Consider the following 16,489-nt stretch of genomic DNA (forward strand, 5'->3'; position numbering starts at 1 on the left):
GCCTCTAGTACATGAATGCTAAGAAATCTTGTTCCTCCAGAGACTACTCTCTTTAAACTGAATTTAACCAGGTCACATTAGAAAAGGAATGAGGAAACAAACTGAAGGAACAAGTTAGCCCTGAAAATGGAAGTAACACATTCAACTGTGATCAGCATTTGAGTGAAAAGAAAATGGTGAGGTAAGAAAAAATGTGTGGTTGTCCGTTTCCTGCTCTTGTGTGCCTGTAGCACATCAGAGCACACTGTGAAGAGATCCTCCCTCAGCCTGCTATTGAACCAGTCTCTAATATAGTACAGCCTGCTGTGTGAGCAGCTCCGTCACACCAAAGAGAACTCCTCAGAGAGAGCTATGAGTCGGGGCTCCAAGGCCAAGCTTCAGCAGGGGAGCAGACACAGCACTCTGCTCAGCCCTTTGGAGAATGAAAGGTTGGAAGACTTAACGGGAAGAAGGTGTGCTGTAAGTTTTGACCTGGGCAATGCCTTTGTGTTTCTATGTGTGTTTGTGAGTATGTCTGGATGTGTGATTGTGTGTATGTCTGGATGTGTGATTGTGTATGTGTGTGGCTTAGTATTGGCTTGATGCTGATATAGCGTGTGTATGTGTGTGGATTAGTGTTGGCTTGATACTGATATAGCGTGTGTATGTGTGTGGCTTAGTTTTGGCGTGATACTATACTGATAAATGTATGGCGTGGCTCTGCCATTACTTCAGCATGTGCATTTAAATAAGTATCATTCAAGCCACAATCTTATTTTCAGTTATTTTATATAACACAAGCAGATTAATTCAATTCAAGTGTATATAATAGTTAGTAGGGCATCTGTACTAGTAGACCTCGAATTATGCTAGTTATCTGTGACAGTGACAGGAAATGATGGTAGAACCCATTTCCTTTTGTGAGCCTTGTGTCAGTGAAATGCTCGCTACTTCAACTTCCTGGCTGGTTTCTGACATAGAGACTTGGTGGGTTTTAGGGTTTTTCAAAACACAATGGCAGAAGTGTGGTATGCTATGGGAGCCAAGGGCTCACCGTATGTGTGTTTGTCTGTGCGTGTGTGTAGTCTCTGGCCACTGCTGTGGTCCAGCTGTTCATGGCCCTGCCACACAGTCCAACCTTCTGGAGTCTGCAGCACACTGGTGTGGCCTGCTTCATCAAGGACAACCCCCAACGCTCCTACTTCATACGTCTATTTGATGTGAAGGTACATGACAGCACAGGGGTGTGTGTGTGTGTGTGTGGGGGGGGGGGGGGGGGTATTAGCTGACTGATGTGGTCCTGAGAGCTTAAGAGAACATCTTAGTCTAGAATTCAGCCCTGGTTTGGTACTGATTATAGAGACTCACATGATAGCTCCCTATTGTTGACAAGCAGAGAACTAGGAAGTTTGACCTTGAAAATCTTCCAACGTGTTTATACAGTTATTGTTTTTTCAGGCAGGTAAACTGATATGGGAGCAGGAGGTCTATGCCCAAATGTCTTACTTCTGCCCTCGACCTTTCTTCCACTCTTTTGCCGGTGATGTAAGCATACTCACTCTTTATCAATCTGTGTTGACATTAGGTCTTGGTCATATGTAGGCTATGCTTAATAACATTTACTTGAGTCAGCAGTTTCCTATACACTGTATTTCATTGTCATCTTCACAATGCAGAATTGTCAAGTCGGGCTGAACTTTGCAAATGTCCAAGAAGCTGAAAACTTTCAAAATGCAGTGGAAGAAAAGATCAGCCAAAGGGACCGTCAAGGTCAGTTTCACAATAGTTTATATTTTGTACTTTTGTTTTTCACTTTTAGTTCTGCATTTACCACTAAGAGCTTAACAATATTGATGGTTCCTTGAAGATGATGGGAACCACAAAACATTTTCTTCTCACATCATAACCTCTTCCACCTGCAGCTTCAGAAAAGAAACAACGACCCCTAGCTTCAAATGGTAGGACTGACTGCTGTGTCAAGTAAATAGGTCCAGTATGTATTTGTTTTGAACTGCAAACATTTTTTGTCAAATCTTTCTCTGCTCTTCACGACTGGTTGTGCTGCAGACAGGGGATCTCTACCTCCACGGCCACCTGGCAAAGGTGAGAATACCTCCTTTAGTGCTTCTGTATTTGTTGAACTGTGTTTGATCAAAGACATCAGACAACATATTCATATATTTTTCACTTAAAGTCTTACCAAAAGGTGTTTAAGGGGAAAGGTGATTCTTCCAACAGAGCCAAGATAGCTCATGTGTCCTGATTGTGTCCTACCAGGGCCTGTGAGTACCTCCATGGCCACCATAGACATCCAGAACCCAGACATTCAGGCCTCGCGCTACCGCTCGGTGGCTTCCCCTCCATCTGTCTTCAGCTTAGGCAAAAGCAAAAAGGAAAAGAAAAGCAAGAAAAAAGGGAGCAAGTTTTCCAAAGCTGATATTGGAGCGCCCAGTGGGTTCACGTGAGGACATTTTCTTAACGTAGCACAGCATTGTAGCAGAAAGAACTGAATTTTCCTCTTTTCCGTTCCATAACATTTTATTGTATTATATGATATGTGTTGTACATAATATACAGTAATACTGCATATTTACATACATATGTTTGATCGGCATACTGTATCATGTTACAGCTAGTTGGACATATTCATTTTGTCTGGTGTGTGACTGCTTTATTCCGTCTCTCCTCTCTTCCTGTGTACAGACATGTGAGTCATGTGGGCTGGGACCCCAACAACCTGGACCCTGACCTGAAGAAGCTGCTGTCCAGCGCTGGCATCAGTGAGGAGGAGCTGAAGGACGAGGAGACATCCCAACTCATCCAGAACGTCATTGAGCAGTCAGGAGGCATGGAGGCAGTCAAGAAGGCCATGAACAAAGGTGCTCATCCTGTCTTCACCACACTTCAACACAGTTCGGTGATTCGAATATTTTTACAATTTGCGCCCCTTGATTTTTGATGGGGAATTTACCTCTCATTTTTCTCTTTTTCCCCATGGATTAGATCGTCATCCTCCGCCCCCCAGTAGGCAGGGTCCTCTCCCTCCAGTGCCTGGGGTCTCTTCTTACTCCTCCCCCCCTGCTCCTGGCAGTGCCTGTGCTCCGCCTCCCTCACGGAGTCGCTCTGGCCCCCTGCCTCCTCTCCCAGGCCAGCCACAGCGTGGAGCGCCCGCTCAGCCCCCTCCCTCACGCACCGGCCTGCCACCACCACCCCCTTCAGCTCGGGCTGGTCTCCCGCCGCCTCCACCCTCCGTGTCCTACTCCCACAGCCCTCCTCCACCTCCCCCCGGGACCCATCGCTCCATGGCTGCTCCTCCAGCCTCCACACCCCACAGAGGAGGACCTGCCCCTCCTCCCCCTCCTCCTCCCCCCCCCTCCTCCCCCAGCACACATTTCAGACTTCCCTCCTCCTCCTCCACCCTGTGGGACTCTCAAACCTCCTCCTCCTACATCCGATGGGGGAGGTGGGGGTGAGGGAAGAGGGGATCTGTTGAACCAGATACGCCTGGGAAAGAAGCTAAAAAATGTCAGTAAATTAAACTTGCAAACCGTAAAATTTCTTGTGTGGACTTAAGTGTGGTTTTAATATTCTGTTTGTGTGTTTGTGTGTGTGTTTGAATCGTAGGTAACTGAGAGTCCTGATCTCCCTTCACCTGCTCAGTCTGATTCTGATGAGGGCATCGTTGGAGCTTTGATGATGGTCATGCAAAAAAGAAGCAAAGTCATCCACTCCTCAGGTAAACCTGCCCTCCAGGCTCCTAGCAAGCTCCCTCTGCTCTCATACACAGAACATAATGAAGGAATAAGCTGCCTTTATAAATCTAAAGCAATAACTGAATGACATTTGTCCCTCCCTCATCTCTTAGATGAAGATGAAGATGATGGTGGATTTGACGATGACGAGGATGATGAATGGGATGACTAGCTGCCTCCCGAAGCTGTGTCCTGTTGATTTCACCACCTACTGTCTTACTGGTTGGTCAGGGTCTACTGTAATAATCTCTCCCATTTCTAAACTGTATGAAAGGAGCATCATTTCATGACTTATGGTAAAATGTTTTCAACTGAATGTTCATGAACGATAATAAATATGTAGAAAACTGTCCATCTGTTTTTGTGGTTATTTTACTCCAAACATCACTTCACTAAAATAGATGGATATCAACTGCAATCTCAATAAATGGACATGTAAGGAAGGAAGGAACTCTTTATTAGGAGTTTCAACAATTCCAGTGTAATGTAGAACAACACATTGCAGTTTGTGGTGAAGGGTGTCTGGTTACAAGAGTTACTTACACCTACCTGTCTTGCCTTTCCTATTCAAAAGGTTAATTTTCCCATTTATAAATATGTATTTAACATGTTTGTGTCTATCACAATTGTGCTGGAATATAACTTGTTCATTTTAACTTGAATCTGTTGTGTGCAGATTCAATCTCTAAAACCACCACCATCATCCATCAAAGTGCATAACTGAAGGAATACTGAGATTACGGTATACTCATATAAACAAACACTGGTCACAAAACATGTAGGAGGGACAAGTCACAGCAATGACAATTTCCAAAGGCATTAGTCAGTTTGAATGGATACAAATATTATTATCTATACCATGGCTAAGCAACCATCAAACATCAAAATGTACAAATTTGCAAACCAAGTAAAGCATGCAACAGGAATATCTTTTTTTGATATTATTATATTACCATACATTCATAAAGCATGGGTCTGTCATGACCATATGATATGTACACATTCAATATATTACATCTCTATATTGAGATAACTGTTTGTGGTGTGAGAGTCACATGTCACTGTATCAAGGGAGATGACTCTTGTCTGGTGTCAGTGTCCGGTGGAGCCAGGTGTCTACTCAGGCTCCAGCTCCTGACTCTCTGTGTGTCTCCGGCTGGTGCGTTTGGGCTGCTGCGTCTGAAGGCCCAGCTGCTCCCAGTAGGACTGGCAGTACTGGTGGATGAGCCTGATCTCAGGCTGGGAGGGGTCTGTGAACAGCGGCTCGGGCTCGGGGGCGGGAGGGCGGCGGGGCTGCTGCTGGTCCTGGCTCCTGCTCGCTGGGGCAGCATTGGTGCTGAGCTCGTCGTCAGGGGAGGTGAGGGCCACCACGATGTCTCGGTCCAGAATGCGTAGAGCAACGCGTGCCACCGTGTGTTTGAAGTTGTTCTCGGTGGCCAGGCAGTGGTACAGGCCGCCATCTGATCGGGTGAGAGACTTAAGCAGGATTCCCTGATTGGTCTTCAGGACTCCATCCCGGTTGAGCTGAAAGGAGGAGAGAGACCGTCAGTAAATATATATTTTTGGTGGCATTTCTGCCTTTATTATTTAGGTATGCCAGAGATACTGTGTTTGGAGAGGACAGGAGTGGGGAGGCCGCCACGGTGAGGCAGGCCTTGGCCTACATGGTGCACGCATTAGTCCGGTGAGCCACCAGGGCACAGAAGAAACATTTGTATTCAAACAATCCCTCTGTTGTAGTCTTGCTCTCCTCACCACTTTCCTCCTGCCTTCTCTCTGGAAGAGCCACTTGACTGTGGCCTGGGGCGAGCGAGGCTGACACTCCAGGAACGTGCTGCTCCCCTCCACCCCAAACTGCACTGTCTCCCTCAGGCGCCTCTCCACTGCAGGAAGGAGGGCAGGAAGGAGGGGGCGGAACAACTATGAGTTTCTAGAATCTTGTGCACACGTGTTTACCGACATGCCGTTCAAACAGAGCTTGCCAAACCTTTAGCATTGAATCCTCTGCACTGTCTCAGTGGATCGCCGTGTTTCACATCCTGCCTTCTGCTCCTCCTGAAGGACAGGGAATGGACAAACCTTTGAGCAACTTTGAGCAACAGCTTAGGGGTTTTAACACCATACTGTGGTGTGTGTCTAATGGTGTTCCTGGTGGTCCTGACCTCTTAGTGGAGGGGGTGAAGGCTGAGCAGGTCTCCCCGTCCCAGGCACAGTAGGGGTCCCTGGCCAGGCAGCAGTCAGAGCAGGCCTTACCGTACACACCACAGCGGTGTAAGGATACCTGGGTCAGGCCTGCCTCTGAGGATACATATAGCTGTTGCTATGGAGACAAAAGTAAAACAAGAGATCAAGTTTTTGTGGGAATCAGTAGCGTTTCATGACTAATGAAGACAATAAAAATGAATCTCACCCGTTTGGAAGATATCTTCATAGTTTTGACTGGAGCGTGTGTCTGTAATCAAATGTATTGTTTTCTCATCTTTAAATCACAAGAGTACCAATTACAATGACATTGTAGGAGTGTATGGAAAACATAATAAATACCCTGGCTTACCCTGAAAACCTCAACCTCCTCCAGAGTCAGCTCCTCCCTGGTGCTTGGGTCCTTGGGCAACACTATGATTTTCTGGACAGTACCACGATCTGAAGTGTAGAATGCCAATCGTTTATTTTCACCTCTACATTCCTTGACTCATGCTCATAAAAAAAAAGCCCTGTGCCGGTCTCTCACCTGTTCCCAGGAACAGCACCTCGTAACGGCCATCCACAGCATCCACCTGATCCACCACCAGGGCAGTGAAGCGGTAGTCCACCCCAGTACGAACCACCAGAGGACGCCGATGGACTGGGTAGACAGGATGGTACATGAGGGGGTGGGCTCGGATGAAGTTGACTGCCTCGTCAGAGAAATCTTTAGAGGAACGAAGGCCAGGGGTAAACGTTCCTCCTGGACACTTGGGACCGGAGAGGGAGAGTAGGAGTCAGTAAATGAAGAGAGAATAGAAAGAGGGGGGAGAGGAAAGGTTAAACTGTTGTGAGACTGCAACTTACTGTCCCGGGTCGAGGGTAGGGGATCTTGCCAGTATAGGCTGTCCATTGATAATTGTGTCCATGTTTGTGAGAGAATGGTCCGTTGAAGACATTGCGGATGTCAGCCATCGAGTACACACAGACTGCAGAGCCCTTGAACACCGAGCTGGGGGAGACAGCAACAGGTCCATGATACACGAGTGAGAACACAGGAGAGGCAAGAACAGAAGCAGCACTCAGATCAGAGTTAGTCCGGCACAGATGTATGAAGAACATGAAATGGAGACAGGTGGCCTACATTCAGACCTTACCCAGCCGTGGTAAAGAGGCCATACACCACAGGATTCCGCTCATCTTGAGAAGGCTGGATAAACACATCCCCTAGAAGAATGGAGACAAACAGGTAAGTGCTGTCCTGATATCAACTAAATAAGGGAAACAGTGCTGTAGTCAACATCTTACAGAGGTCCCTTACTCAATTCATCGAATAAGGTCTCCACTCCATCCTCTCCAATCACAGAGCAGACAAGGCGTGCTTTCAGAAAGGTGGTCCACTTGTTGACTAGGGACTTCTGGCCACCCTCATCATTCTGGAAACAAAATCCAAAGTCCTTAACTGATGACCAGCTTCATGTAGACTGTGAGTGTGAGGGTGTGAGGTCTCACCAGACACACGCGCCCCACCCTGGCCAGAACACTGGGGCTCGCCCCTCCACTGGAGTCTAGGCTCTTCTCACGGAAAAAGAAGTAGAGCTTGTCATCATTCCTCTCTGCACTGTCCTTGATCTGGTGGATCTGGACGAACACAGGCTCTGAAAGAGAGAGAGAGAGAGAGAGAGAGAGAGAGAGAGAGAGAGAGAGAGAGAGAGAGAGAGAGAGAGAGAGAGAGAGAGAGAGAGAGAGAGGGGGGGAGAGGGTGGGAGGAGGGGGGTAAAGTGAGGAAGATAGACAGAGGGAGGAGAAAAAGTATGAGTGAGAGAAAGAGAAAGACAGATGGGGAGTCAGATGGCTGAGCGGTGAGGGAGTCGGTCTAGTAATCTGAAGGTTGCCAGTTCGATTCCCGGCCGTATCAATTGACGTTGTGTCCTTGGGTAAGGCACTTCACCCTACTTGCCTCGGGGGGAATGTCCCTGTACTTACTGTAAGTCCCTCTGGATAAGAGCGTCTGCTAAATGACTAAATGTAAATGTAAAGACATAAAGTGAGGTGACAAAATATGCTTTCGTTGGTACCATGCTACCAGAGTGGCAGTACAGTAACTCACCATTCAGCCATCTGGAGTCATACTGCTCTGTCCTGACTGCTGGTCTCCCCCCCATGGTCCTGAACAGGGCTGCATCTGTGCCCATGAAGTCAACATGCACCCCAGCATACAGATTTCCATCTTTGACAGGGACAGAAAGAGACAGGGGTGAGGACGTTCAACAATACAGTGAGTTTAAGGATTTGAAGATGACAAAGAGTACAAAGTAAAACATACTGATCAGAGAGGCAATATTCTCCTGGTTGGGGTCATAGGAACATTTGCCTTTCCCTGAGTCCACATACCCAGGAACCAGCCTGAATACGTAGTCCTACAATGAAAAAGTTGAGAAAGGATCAGTTAATTGAAGCAGCTTTGGTTATGGACTATATTTGGACAGGTGTGTCCTCACCTCAGCCTTCCAGCCTCGGTTGATGAAGGTGCAGATGGGCTGATATGCTCCTGTCCCACAGGTGTACAGGTGGGTGCGGTTCCACGGTTCTATCAAACGCACAAAGTTGGCACACTCACCCTGCCATGTACAGGCAGAAGGAAGAGAGACAGTTAATGGATGAAGGCCTCATCCTTTTGTCAGACAAGCATTATGAGAACAGAACATTCTGTCAATCTCAGCTGCCAGGCAGAGACTTCCTACCTGTCTTCCTTTTCCCGTCATCTGACACTCGCCCTTTCTCTTGGCAGAAGCTGGCCAATGGATCTGCAGGACGAAACACAAAGTCACTGTTGATAGAGGCCTTTATACTTGACACCCTGCATCGTGAATGTTGTGTCAGCCTGTACATCTGATGGTAGAGTATGTGTTGGTCGTACTATGAGGGGCTCCTTGTTGACATTGTGCATGTCCAGAGCCACCAGGTACTCCCGGCTGCCCAGGTAGAGACGGCCTTGGTCCTGGTCCATGTGCAGGATCCTGTAGTCGCTGGTGTTGAAGGAGAAGGAGAAGGGACGTGCTGCCCGTGTGTCCAGAAGTTCTGGGAGGGATGCACACACAGACACAAATGAAAACATTTTAGTTGTGAAATATTTGAGCTGAATGTAGCAATTGAGATCTTCAGTACATCTTTCTCATCAGCAGGGGGAACTGTTGTTCTTCCTGTCTGGTATCTACAGGGAAATGTGGTCAGCTTCCTTGTAAAAATGCTTAATTTCATACTTGGCTGAACTTGCCTCTCCCAGACCAACAAATATCTATGTCAATGGCTAAATTTAACTTTTCTCAGACCATTTTCCACCAGGAGACACGCTTTTAAGACCTTAATATTTTATAGTTCAAACCCTCTGATTGACTTTATGGCATTGCATGGAGAATGGAGATGGAGTCTTAATGCAAGTCCCTTAGGACACACACTAGGTTGAATTCACATAGAGAAAAACATTATAAAAGGTGGATACTGTGTCAAAAGGTTCTAAAACGCAACGTTTATATCTGATTAGGCTAGATCTTGTTCAGTGAAGGTTGACCCTCCATGGTTTCACACTGCATTTCAAAGTGTTGTCTGTTTGTTCATATTAAACACAGGGAAGTTCTCAGCTGACTGTGAGATGCTCTCTGGAAGTGACAGTTTTAGTCAGTCACTCATTTAGCCTCTTCAGTTTTGGATCTATTGCTTCATGACACACAGGCCACAAACACAACCACTTGCCTATTCATTTGGCTAAATATTAACAAAACCTTCCGCCTTGTGTCCAACTCTACATTCATTCCACATGGTACCTCCATATTGGACATATTGTAGAATGTCTGACTCATGGCAGTTGGCACAGGCTTGTGAATAACAAGCTTTCACATATGGACACAGACCTGAGACTGGCTGGAGAAGAAACATCTTTATTTACATCAAAGTACTTGTTATCTTCTCCTAAGGTGACTGTTTCTGTGAACCGTTTGGTGGATACTGTTAACAGGATGCAGTCAATGTGCCTGCTAAAATAAGCAGCAGAATCGGATCTCCGGCCAGAGAGGGATGGGGTCTTGAGAGGCTGGGCAAGGTCCGGTTCTGTTGCTCAGAGGTAAACACAGGATAACAAGGCCCCGGTAGGGCAAAGTGGACTCAAGGCAGAAGCTAAAATTAGCAACACTCCACCCATCGTCATGCTCCCATCATCCACCTCAACAACAATGTGTTGGAAGTGTCTGATAAACACAGTACTACCTTCCCTCAGCATCAGTACAGCAGTGTCATGTCATTATGCCAGGAAGAAAATGGTTCAGATATTGATATGTCTAAAACAGTTAACGGATGTAGGACACAGACACAGCTCCTTATCTACTGTGATCACCTGTATGGTCCAGTCTCTCTCTTTCTCTCTCACCCACTCACTCTCGTGATTAGGCAGGGGCCACAGGCATTTTCATGAGTGTCACATGACCCTCTTCCCCTCCCCAAAAACCCTCATCCACAGGCGCCTTTGGAACAAAGAGTGTCCCTGTCCCAAACAATGAACAATTAATCCTTGGAATGGCAGAAAACAGAGAGCAGGGGAGCAAGTCCAAGGTTCCGCCCCTTCTTGGAAACGAGGACTGGATCATTGTGATTGAGGACTGGCAGTGTTTGACCACCAATATCAGCTATATTTTTGTGCGACAAGTTCATTTGATTTTAATGAGACACTCTAAACACCAACTTTTCAGCATAATGTCACTCTAGTCTAGTTCCCTCTGGTCCAATTATAACAATCCTAAGAGCCAATCAACTGTTCTTCTATACATGACCATGTGCAAACCGGAACGAGGGTTGTAGTTGAAGAATATGTTCAGCCATCCTGAACCCAACTCTACAGGATTTGGTGTATCTGTACTGTACCTGAGGTTGTTGATGCTGTATTTTGTCTGAATGTAGTGTCACAATGTTTTGCTCCTGACCCTTGACCCTAATCTTAATGCTTATTGTAATACCTAGACTACTGTTCACACAAAAAGATGTGATTAGAGGGGTGTACTAACTATTAACCTCATAGTCACAAGATATCAAGGTAACTTTACCCTTCTCTTCCCATCAGTAACCAACCTTAATTTTCTCCTTCTTGCTAGATATGTATAAGATTGCTAGTTAAAACTGACCCTGTTCATGTGCATCAGATAATGTGTTCGACTAAATTGAGACATTCAAATGTTTCCTCTGGGATGACAGAAAAGGACCTGTACCTGTCCTCAGGTCTCATGTTTAACTATGGAAGAAGGACATTCCAAAGTGCCTGATTCATACCGCAAGTTCCAATCTTCAATAACCACAGGTATTACATTGAGTCATGGGAGTGTGCATGTGTGTATGCTGAGGTGTTCACACATCTGTGACTGGGGGAGTGACTAGTACACGGAGAATAACTATAATCATTCAGCACCGTTTTGATCTAAGCCATCATCCAGGTATTTGCAAGAGGATCCAGTACAATTACCGCTAATGACACTAGGAGGAGGCAGAATGGGAAGATCCCACATTTAAATAATTGTCGAAATAATAGTATTATTTTTGTTCCAGCTTGCCTTCACATTTCTAAATTGTTCCTTTATAGAATATTTTGTTCTGATTATCCTGTATTTTCTTTATTATTCTTTAGTTTACAACATCTTACCATATAAACATATGCTCTACATTACTGTAGAGCAATGGTTGTGGGGGTCAAGTCCCTCGTGGAGGGCATTGTGAAGCACCCCTGCCCAACACATCCACCTTTTGTTTGCTGTTTAACAGTGGCCAGGAACTACACTCTTTAGATACATATAAAGAGGAAACATAAGCTGTGTGTGTGTATATGTGTGTGTGTGTGTGTGTGTGTGTGCATGTATTTGTTTCTAGTCACACTAGCTTCCTAGAGTGCTTATGGGTGCTCACTATTTAGCTACAGCAAAAAAAAAAACACTGACTAAAAGGATAACAATAGAAGCACACTGGGCTGTTAAGATGATTCCAGCTGACAGATGAGCCACATGTGTCAGTGGCTTACCTTTGAAGGCCAGGCGTACCCGTGGAGCAGAGTGCTGGAGGCCTGTGGTACTGCAAACACTCAAACCCAACAGGAGGAGTAGGGTCCCAGGTGCTGTCATGGCAACATCCATTCAGGTAGCCCACGGAGATCTAGGTAGAAAGGAAAGGGTAAACATAAATTAGACATTGATAAAGATAAACCTGCAAACGACATGGCATATGTAATGAAAATGAGGCGCACAGAACAAAGAGAAATCAGAGAGCACATGCTGTTTATAAAGAGCAGGCAGACAGAGGAGACTCCAGATCTCCAGATGATCTATCTGGATAAGTACTGACTAGTGAAGAGAAAATATCAGCCATCGTGACCAAGACAACATCTACTCAAGAGCCTGATTTTGAAATAAATTGTTTCTAAACCTGTCAGACTGACTAAGACCATGGGCACCTGTATAAAAGCCAATTATACAAAACCCCACTGTGGGTACCCATTTGGGACCTAGGTTTGCACACTGGATTTGAATAGAAAGTAAATGACTAGAAACTAGTCACTAGAAACTGTTTCTTTGGGTACCTAAACTATTTCTGACAGTTTAGGAGTGTTTGCAGGTAGCAAACTGTTATCCTTTAACCCAAGCATTCATTATGTATACTGCACTTTGCTGTAGAGGATATTGCATGAATTATGAATACTAAAAGCTGAGTCCATAACGTCCATTAAATTTTCTTCTCAAAGGTGCGCTTATCCCACGTGCCCAAAATCCGAGTTTGCTGCTAAATCCAGTAACGAAAAAGCTAAATTTATATTCGTGAACTAATATATGTTGTGGATTTTGTAGAACTTCAAATCATCTGAACAAGAGGCGAACAACAAGATTAAGATGAAAATTACATTGTCGTAGAGGTTTCGTTTCAGTGCATTAAGAGAAATCTGAATCCCAGATAATTCACAAACATCAAGATCACCAACTGCTAATGACAGTTATCGGTGAAAGCAACTTTATAAGACAGCGCGAGATGATTCCGGTTGCAAAATATAATTACTTCGCCCGCGTTCGGTGAATAAACGGAGCAAGTAGCCTAATGCTGAACTGTTTCTAAAGAGAGGCGAGTGCCTACCTTTTTCTTTTATTAGAACCCACTGAAAGAGACACATTCCTCGAAGTTCCAAGGTTGGATGTTAATACTCAAGTTCCTGAAGAAACAATACAATCCCTTGGAAGACGTGTCAATTGAAAAGCAGCTTGTCAAGTTCTATACCGCCATCTCGAATTCAAAGAAATTGAATTGTAGTTGCATTTGAAACTTGATCTTCTGATCTCATTGCCCCAAACCATCTGATATACAGACAAAAATGTAGGTCCATATGTCCTTTCATGTGGGTCTGGTTCAGTAAACGTCTACGGATGAAGTGAGTGCAGGTGTTGGGTTGGCTATCTGCCCCTGGCTTCCTCTCCTCCCTCCCCTCTCATTATCAGCTGATTAACCCACTTGATGCTGGTGTGTCTGATTATAGCAGGATGACACAAAGTAAATGATTATTGAAAGTACATTTACAAAATGAGAGCGTCTGCTAAATGACTAAATGTAAATGTAAAATGATAACATGTTGACTGCTTTCGTAAAATAAAAAGATAGGCAAACATACTTTTTTTCTACATGACAATAGATTCTCATGTTACATTTAGTCATTTAGCAGACACTCTTATCCAGAGCGACTTACAGTAAGTACAGGGACATTCCCCCGAGGCAAGTAGGGTGAAGTGCCTTGCCCAAGGACACAACGTCAGTTGGCACGGCCGGGAATCGAACTGGCAACCTTCGGATTACTAGCCCGATTCCCTCACCGCTCAGCCACCTGACTCCCTGACTCCCTCTCTCATGTAAAAAATTAAGTAAATTCAGATGTCAAACCAAATGGGGACCCAGTACTGTGTCCTGACAGATGTCTCTATTGAGATACCTCCACAGGAGAGTGAGAAAAGCGTAAAAGATTCCTCAGATTCCTCCTCAGACGACTCTTGGGCTCACGACAACGACCCCAAAGTAACCAGGAGGGGGGACCTCATGAAGAAGACATCCATTCTTTTATTCAACTTTGAAATAAACTGCATTCCCCTCACTTCATCACCGGCTTTGTGGTAAGCGCTGACGCAGTAGGCACATAAAGAACAAAAAAGGCATGGGAATGGCTCTTGTACACCATAAAACTTAAATAAACACAGTGAACAGACTGAGTCAGTCACTGCCAGGAAGGTGAAATGTCAAAGGACGTTTGTTACAGCCAAGTCCATCATTAACGCTTAAATTATTGTTATACTCTTACAAAGATGGACTCTTATCCCAATGTGGTATACTAAGATGTCCTCAGATGTATATGAACAACATGGGCATAGGACATCGACATTACATTGATTGGGGGGTTCAGCAGCTCTTCTGCAGAGTGTTGAGAGGACATCCAGGTTGGGAGTGGACACAGTCTTTGTTTTCTTGCCCTGTGGGAGATGTCTTTCCCTATTTCCAACTTAGGAAGTGAGTCATGAGTCAGTGCTGAGGTTAGGTTTCCGTGAGCCACTCAGAGTGGCCATGGACATCATAACACTGACCAGCTCCCACTGTTTTACAAGTACCACCAACGTCACTGAGACCTCTGATAGGACTTTCAATGGCCTTATCTGCCTACCCGCCCACTATGACCTAAACTCACAGATGAGATAGTGCAGCGTCAACACAGTTCACACTGGAATAGAGGTTCTGCCCCACTGAAGCACATGTTCTCCACAGGAAGAATAGTAGTCTTGCACACATGTTAACATGTAGGCTATGTGTCATTGTGTTGATGTCTTGTCTAGAGCCAGTAAAGCCTGAAAGCCAAGGCTGGTCTATGTCTGGACCTCCTGCTCTCATCTCTATCTGGTGCAGTAGGAATCCCTATAAGACAACTAAAAGCCTTTAGCAGAATCCCTGACCTGCAGACACATCAATCACAGCAGCATCTCCTAGAACAAGGGCCTGGCCCCAGGGGAATAACCTGTCATTGGATCTACTGGTCGTAAAATAATTATAATAATGCTGCACACTAAAGTATCAGTGTAAAAGAGAAATGATTTCGTTAGCACATAATTTGTAATCATAAAGGGAAAAAATGGAAAATCTTAGTTTAAGAAAGGAAAACAGGTGCTTTATCTGACATGCATGAACTTCACGCACCATTGAATATCAAAGGAGAACAAGCTATGAAAACATCTTCAACATGAAAAGCAGAGCATACGTGGCGCCCATTCCAGTTGGAACTTGCTTGTTCTGTAGTGGAATAGAGGTTACAGCAGGTTTTACAGTGAAGGCGGCAGCTTCTTCACTGAAAAACAGAAAGCTCTGTCTGCATAAGTACAGCACGCCACGTGTCCACCAGGCCAGCCAGCCAGCCAGCCAGCCACCATCTGCAGAGGAGACAAGGCTGGCACTCTGTCTCACTATAAAATGCAGCTGGGTGAATCGACAGCTGTTGAAGAATAATTTCTACAAAATAACAGAACGGTAGAAAATGAAGGATAGTGAAAACACTCCAGGGATAAGTGAAAGTATGGTTCTGGAAAGATAAATCTGTCACCACTTTAGTGTTAGCTTTAGGATGTAGCAGAATGGATGAGTATGCTAATGCGCTTGCTCATTAAAGATGGATTTCTCCTGATGTGATTTTGGGACAATAATAGTCCAAAAGGTTTTTAATTTATTTTTGTATTTTTAGGAGTACGTCAGGACACCACTTCATCTCCATCTCCTTTATGTGTTATGATCATCAATCTCTATGTTTATTTCTCTGTCCGCCATGTGAAACCTCAATTAGAAGTCAGTCAGGCTGTGCAAATTTGCAGTATCGCTCATCACTGCTAACAGAGGCTTGACACTTGGACACACACTCTCACACATGCACACACACACACAGTAGACGATGGTGGTTGGTCTGGGGAGTGCGCAGCATGCAAGGGTGGGTTTTCCATGCATATGTATGGTGGGGGGTGGGCCTCTTCATCTGCCTGGTGAGATCCTGCCTCTGGTTGACTATGCAGAGCAACCAGTCACCATGCCCTCTGTGATCTCTCAGATAAGAGTCATCCATCTGCTGTGCATATCTGTCAGGCACTAGGAGCTGGGAGGCTGGGCTAATCACTCCAGTCATCTATCTCTCTCTCCCCCAGTGTCTCCCACGCTCCTGCCTGCACTCTATTCTCACTCAGTCCCTACTTTTTCTCCCTCTCCCTTCTTCACTCTCGTCAACACCAGTTCAGCTTCAACAACTTCTTATTTCCATAGTTTCACAGTACAGCAAAACCCAAAAGGAATGCCTTCCTGCACCCACTCGCACACAGACCGACACCCAGCACACTGACACACACACACACACACGCACACACACACACAAGTAGCTGGTATTTCAAGGTCCCTGCATTAACTTGTCAGATCACCTGTCTACCGGGATGTATAGACGTTTCCTAACACCAAACCACATTGTCCATTAAGTAAACGTTTCAATTTCA

The 16,489-nt window shown here is 45.3% G+C and overlaps 2 protein-coding genes across 2 annotated transcripts; one reads left to right on the forward strand and one right to left on the reverse strand.

Annotated features, from left to right (window-relative positions):
* Positions 1-289: 289 nt before the first annotated feature.
* LOC136945931 (actin nucleation-promoting factor WAS-like) lies at positions 290-4,083 on the forward strand. The gene is given in 12 exon segments (XM_067240064.1): positions 290-459; positions 1,065-1,205; positions 1,438-1,524; positions 1,656-1,749; positions 1,902-1,937; positions 2,047-2,082; positions 2,257-2,440; positions 2,683-2,858; positions 2,983-3,395; positions 3,397-3,504; positions 3,604-3,715; positions 3,845-4,083. Coding segments are annotated over 12 exon segments (1,554 nt in total). The 5' UTR covers positions 290-351; the 3' UTR covers positions 3,904-4,083.
* A 97-nt stretch (positions 4,084-4,180) lies between these two features.
* LOC136945503 (semaphorin-3F-like) lies at positions 4,181-13,343 on the reverse strand. Its single transcript, XM_067239377.1, has 18 exons — positions 13,071-13,343; positions 11,971-12,101; positions 8,836-8,996; positions 8,660-8,722; positions 8,417-8,536; positions 8,242-8,335; positions 8,026-8,145; positions 7,428-7,573; positions 7,237-7,351; positions 7,073-7,142; positions 6,783-6,927; positions 6,463-6,685; positions 6,286-6,374; positions 6,142-6,183; positions 5,894-6,051; positions 5,719-5,786; positions 5,487-5,614; positions 4,181-5,255 (listed from the first exon to the last, which is right to left on the reverse strand). The coding sequence occupies exons 2-18, from the start codon at positions 12,080-12,082 to the stop codon at positions 4,848-4,850; spliced, it is 2,262 nt and encodes a 753-aa protein (XP_067095478.1). The 5' UTR covers positions 12,083-12,101; positions 13,071-13,343; the 3' UTR covers positions 4,181-4,847.
* Between the last annotated feature and the right edge of the window lie 3,146 nt (positions 13,344-16,489).

Source organism: Osmerus mordax, chromosome 7 (genome assembly GCF_038355195.1).
Source record: "Osmerus mordax isolate fOsmMor3 chromosome 7, fOsmMor3.pri, whole genome shotgun sequence".
NCBI lineage: Eukaryota > Metazoa > Chordata > Actinopteri > Osmeriformes > Osmeridae > Osmerus > Osmerus mordax.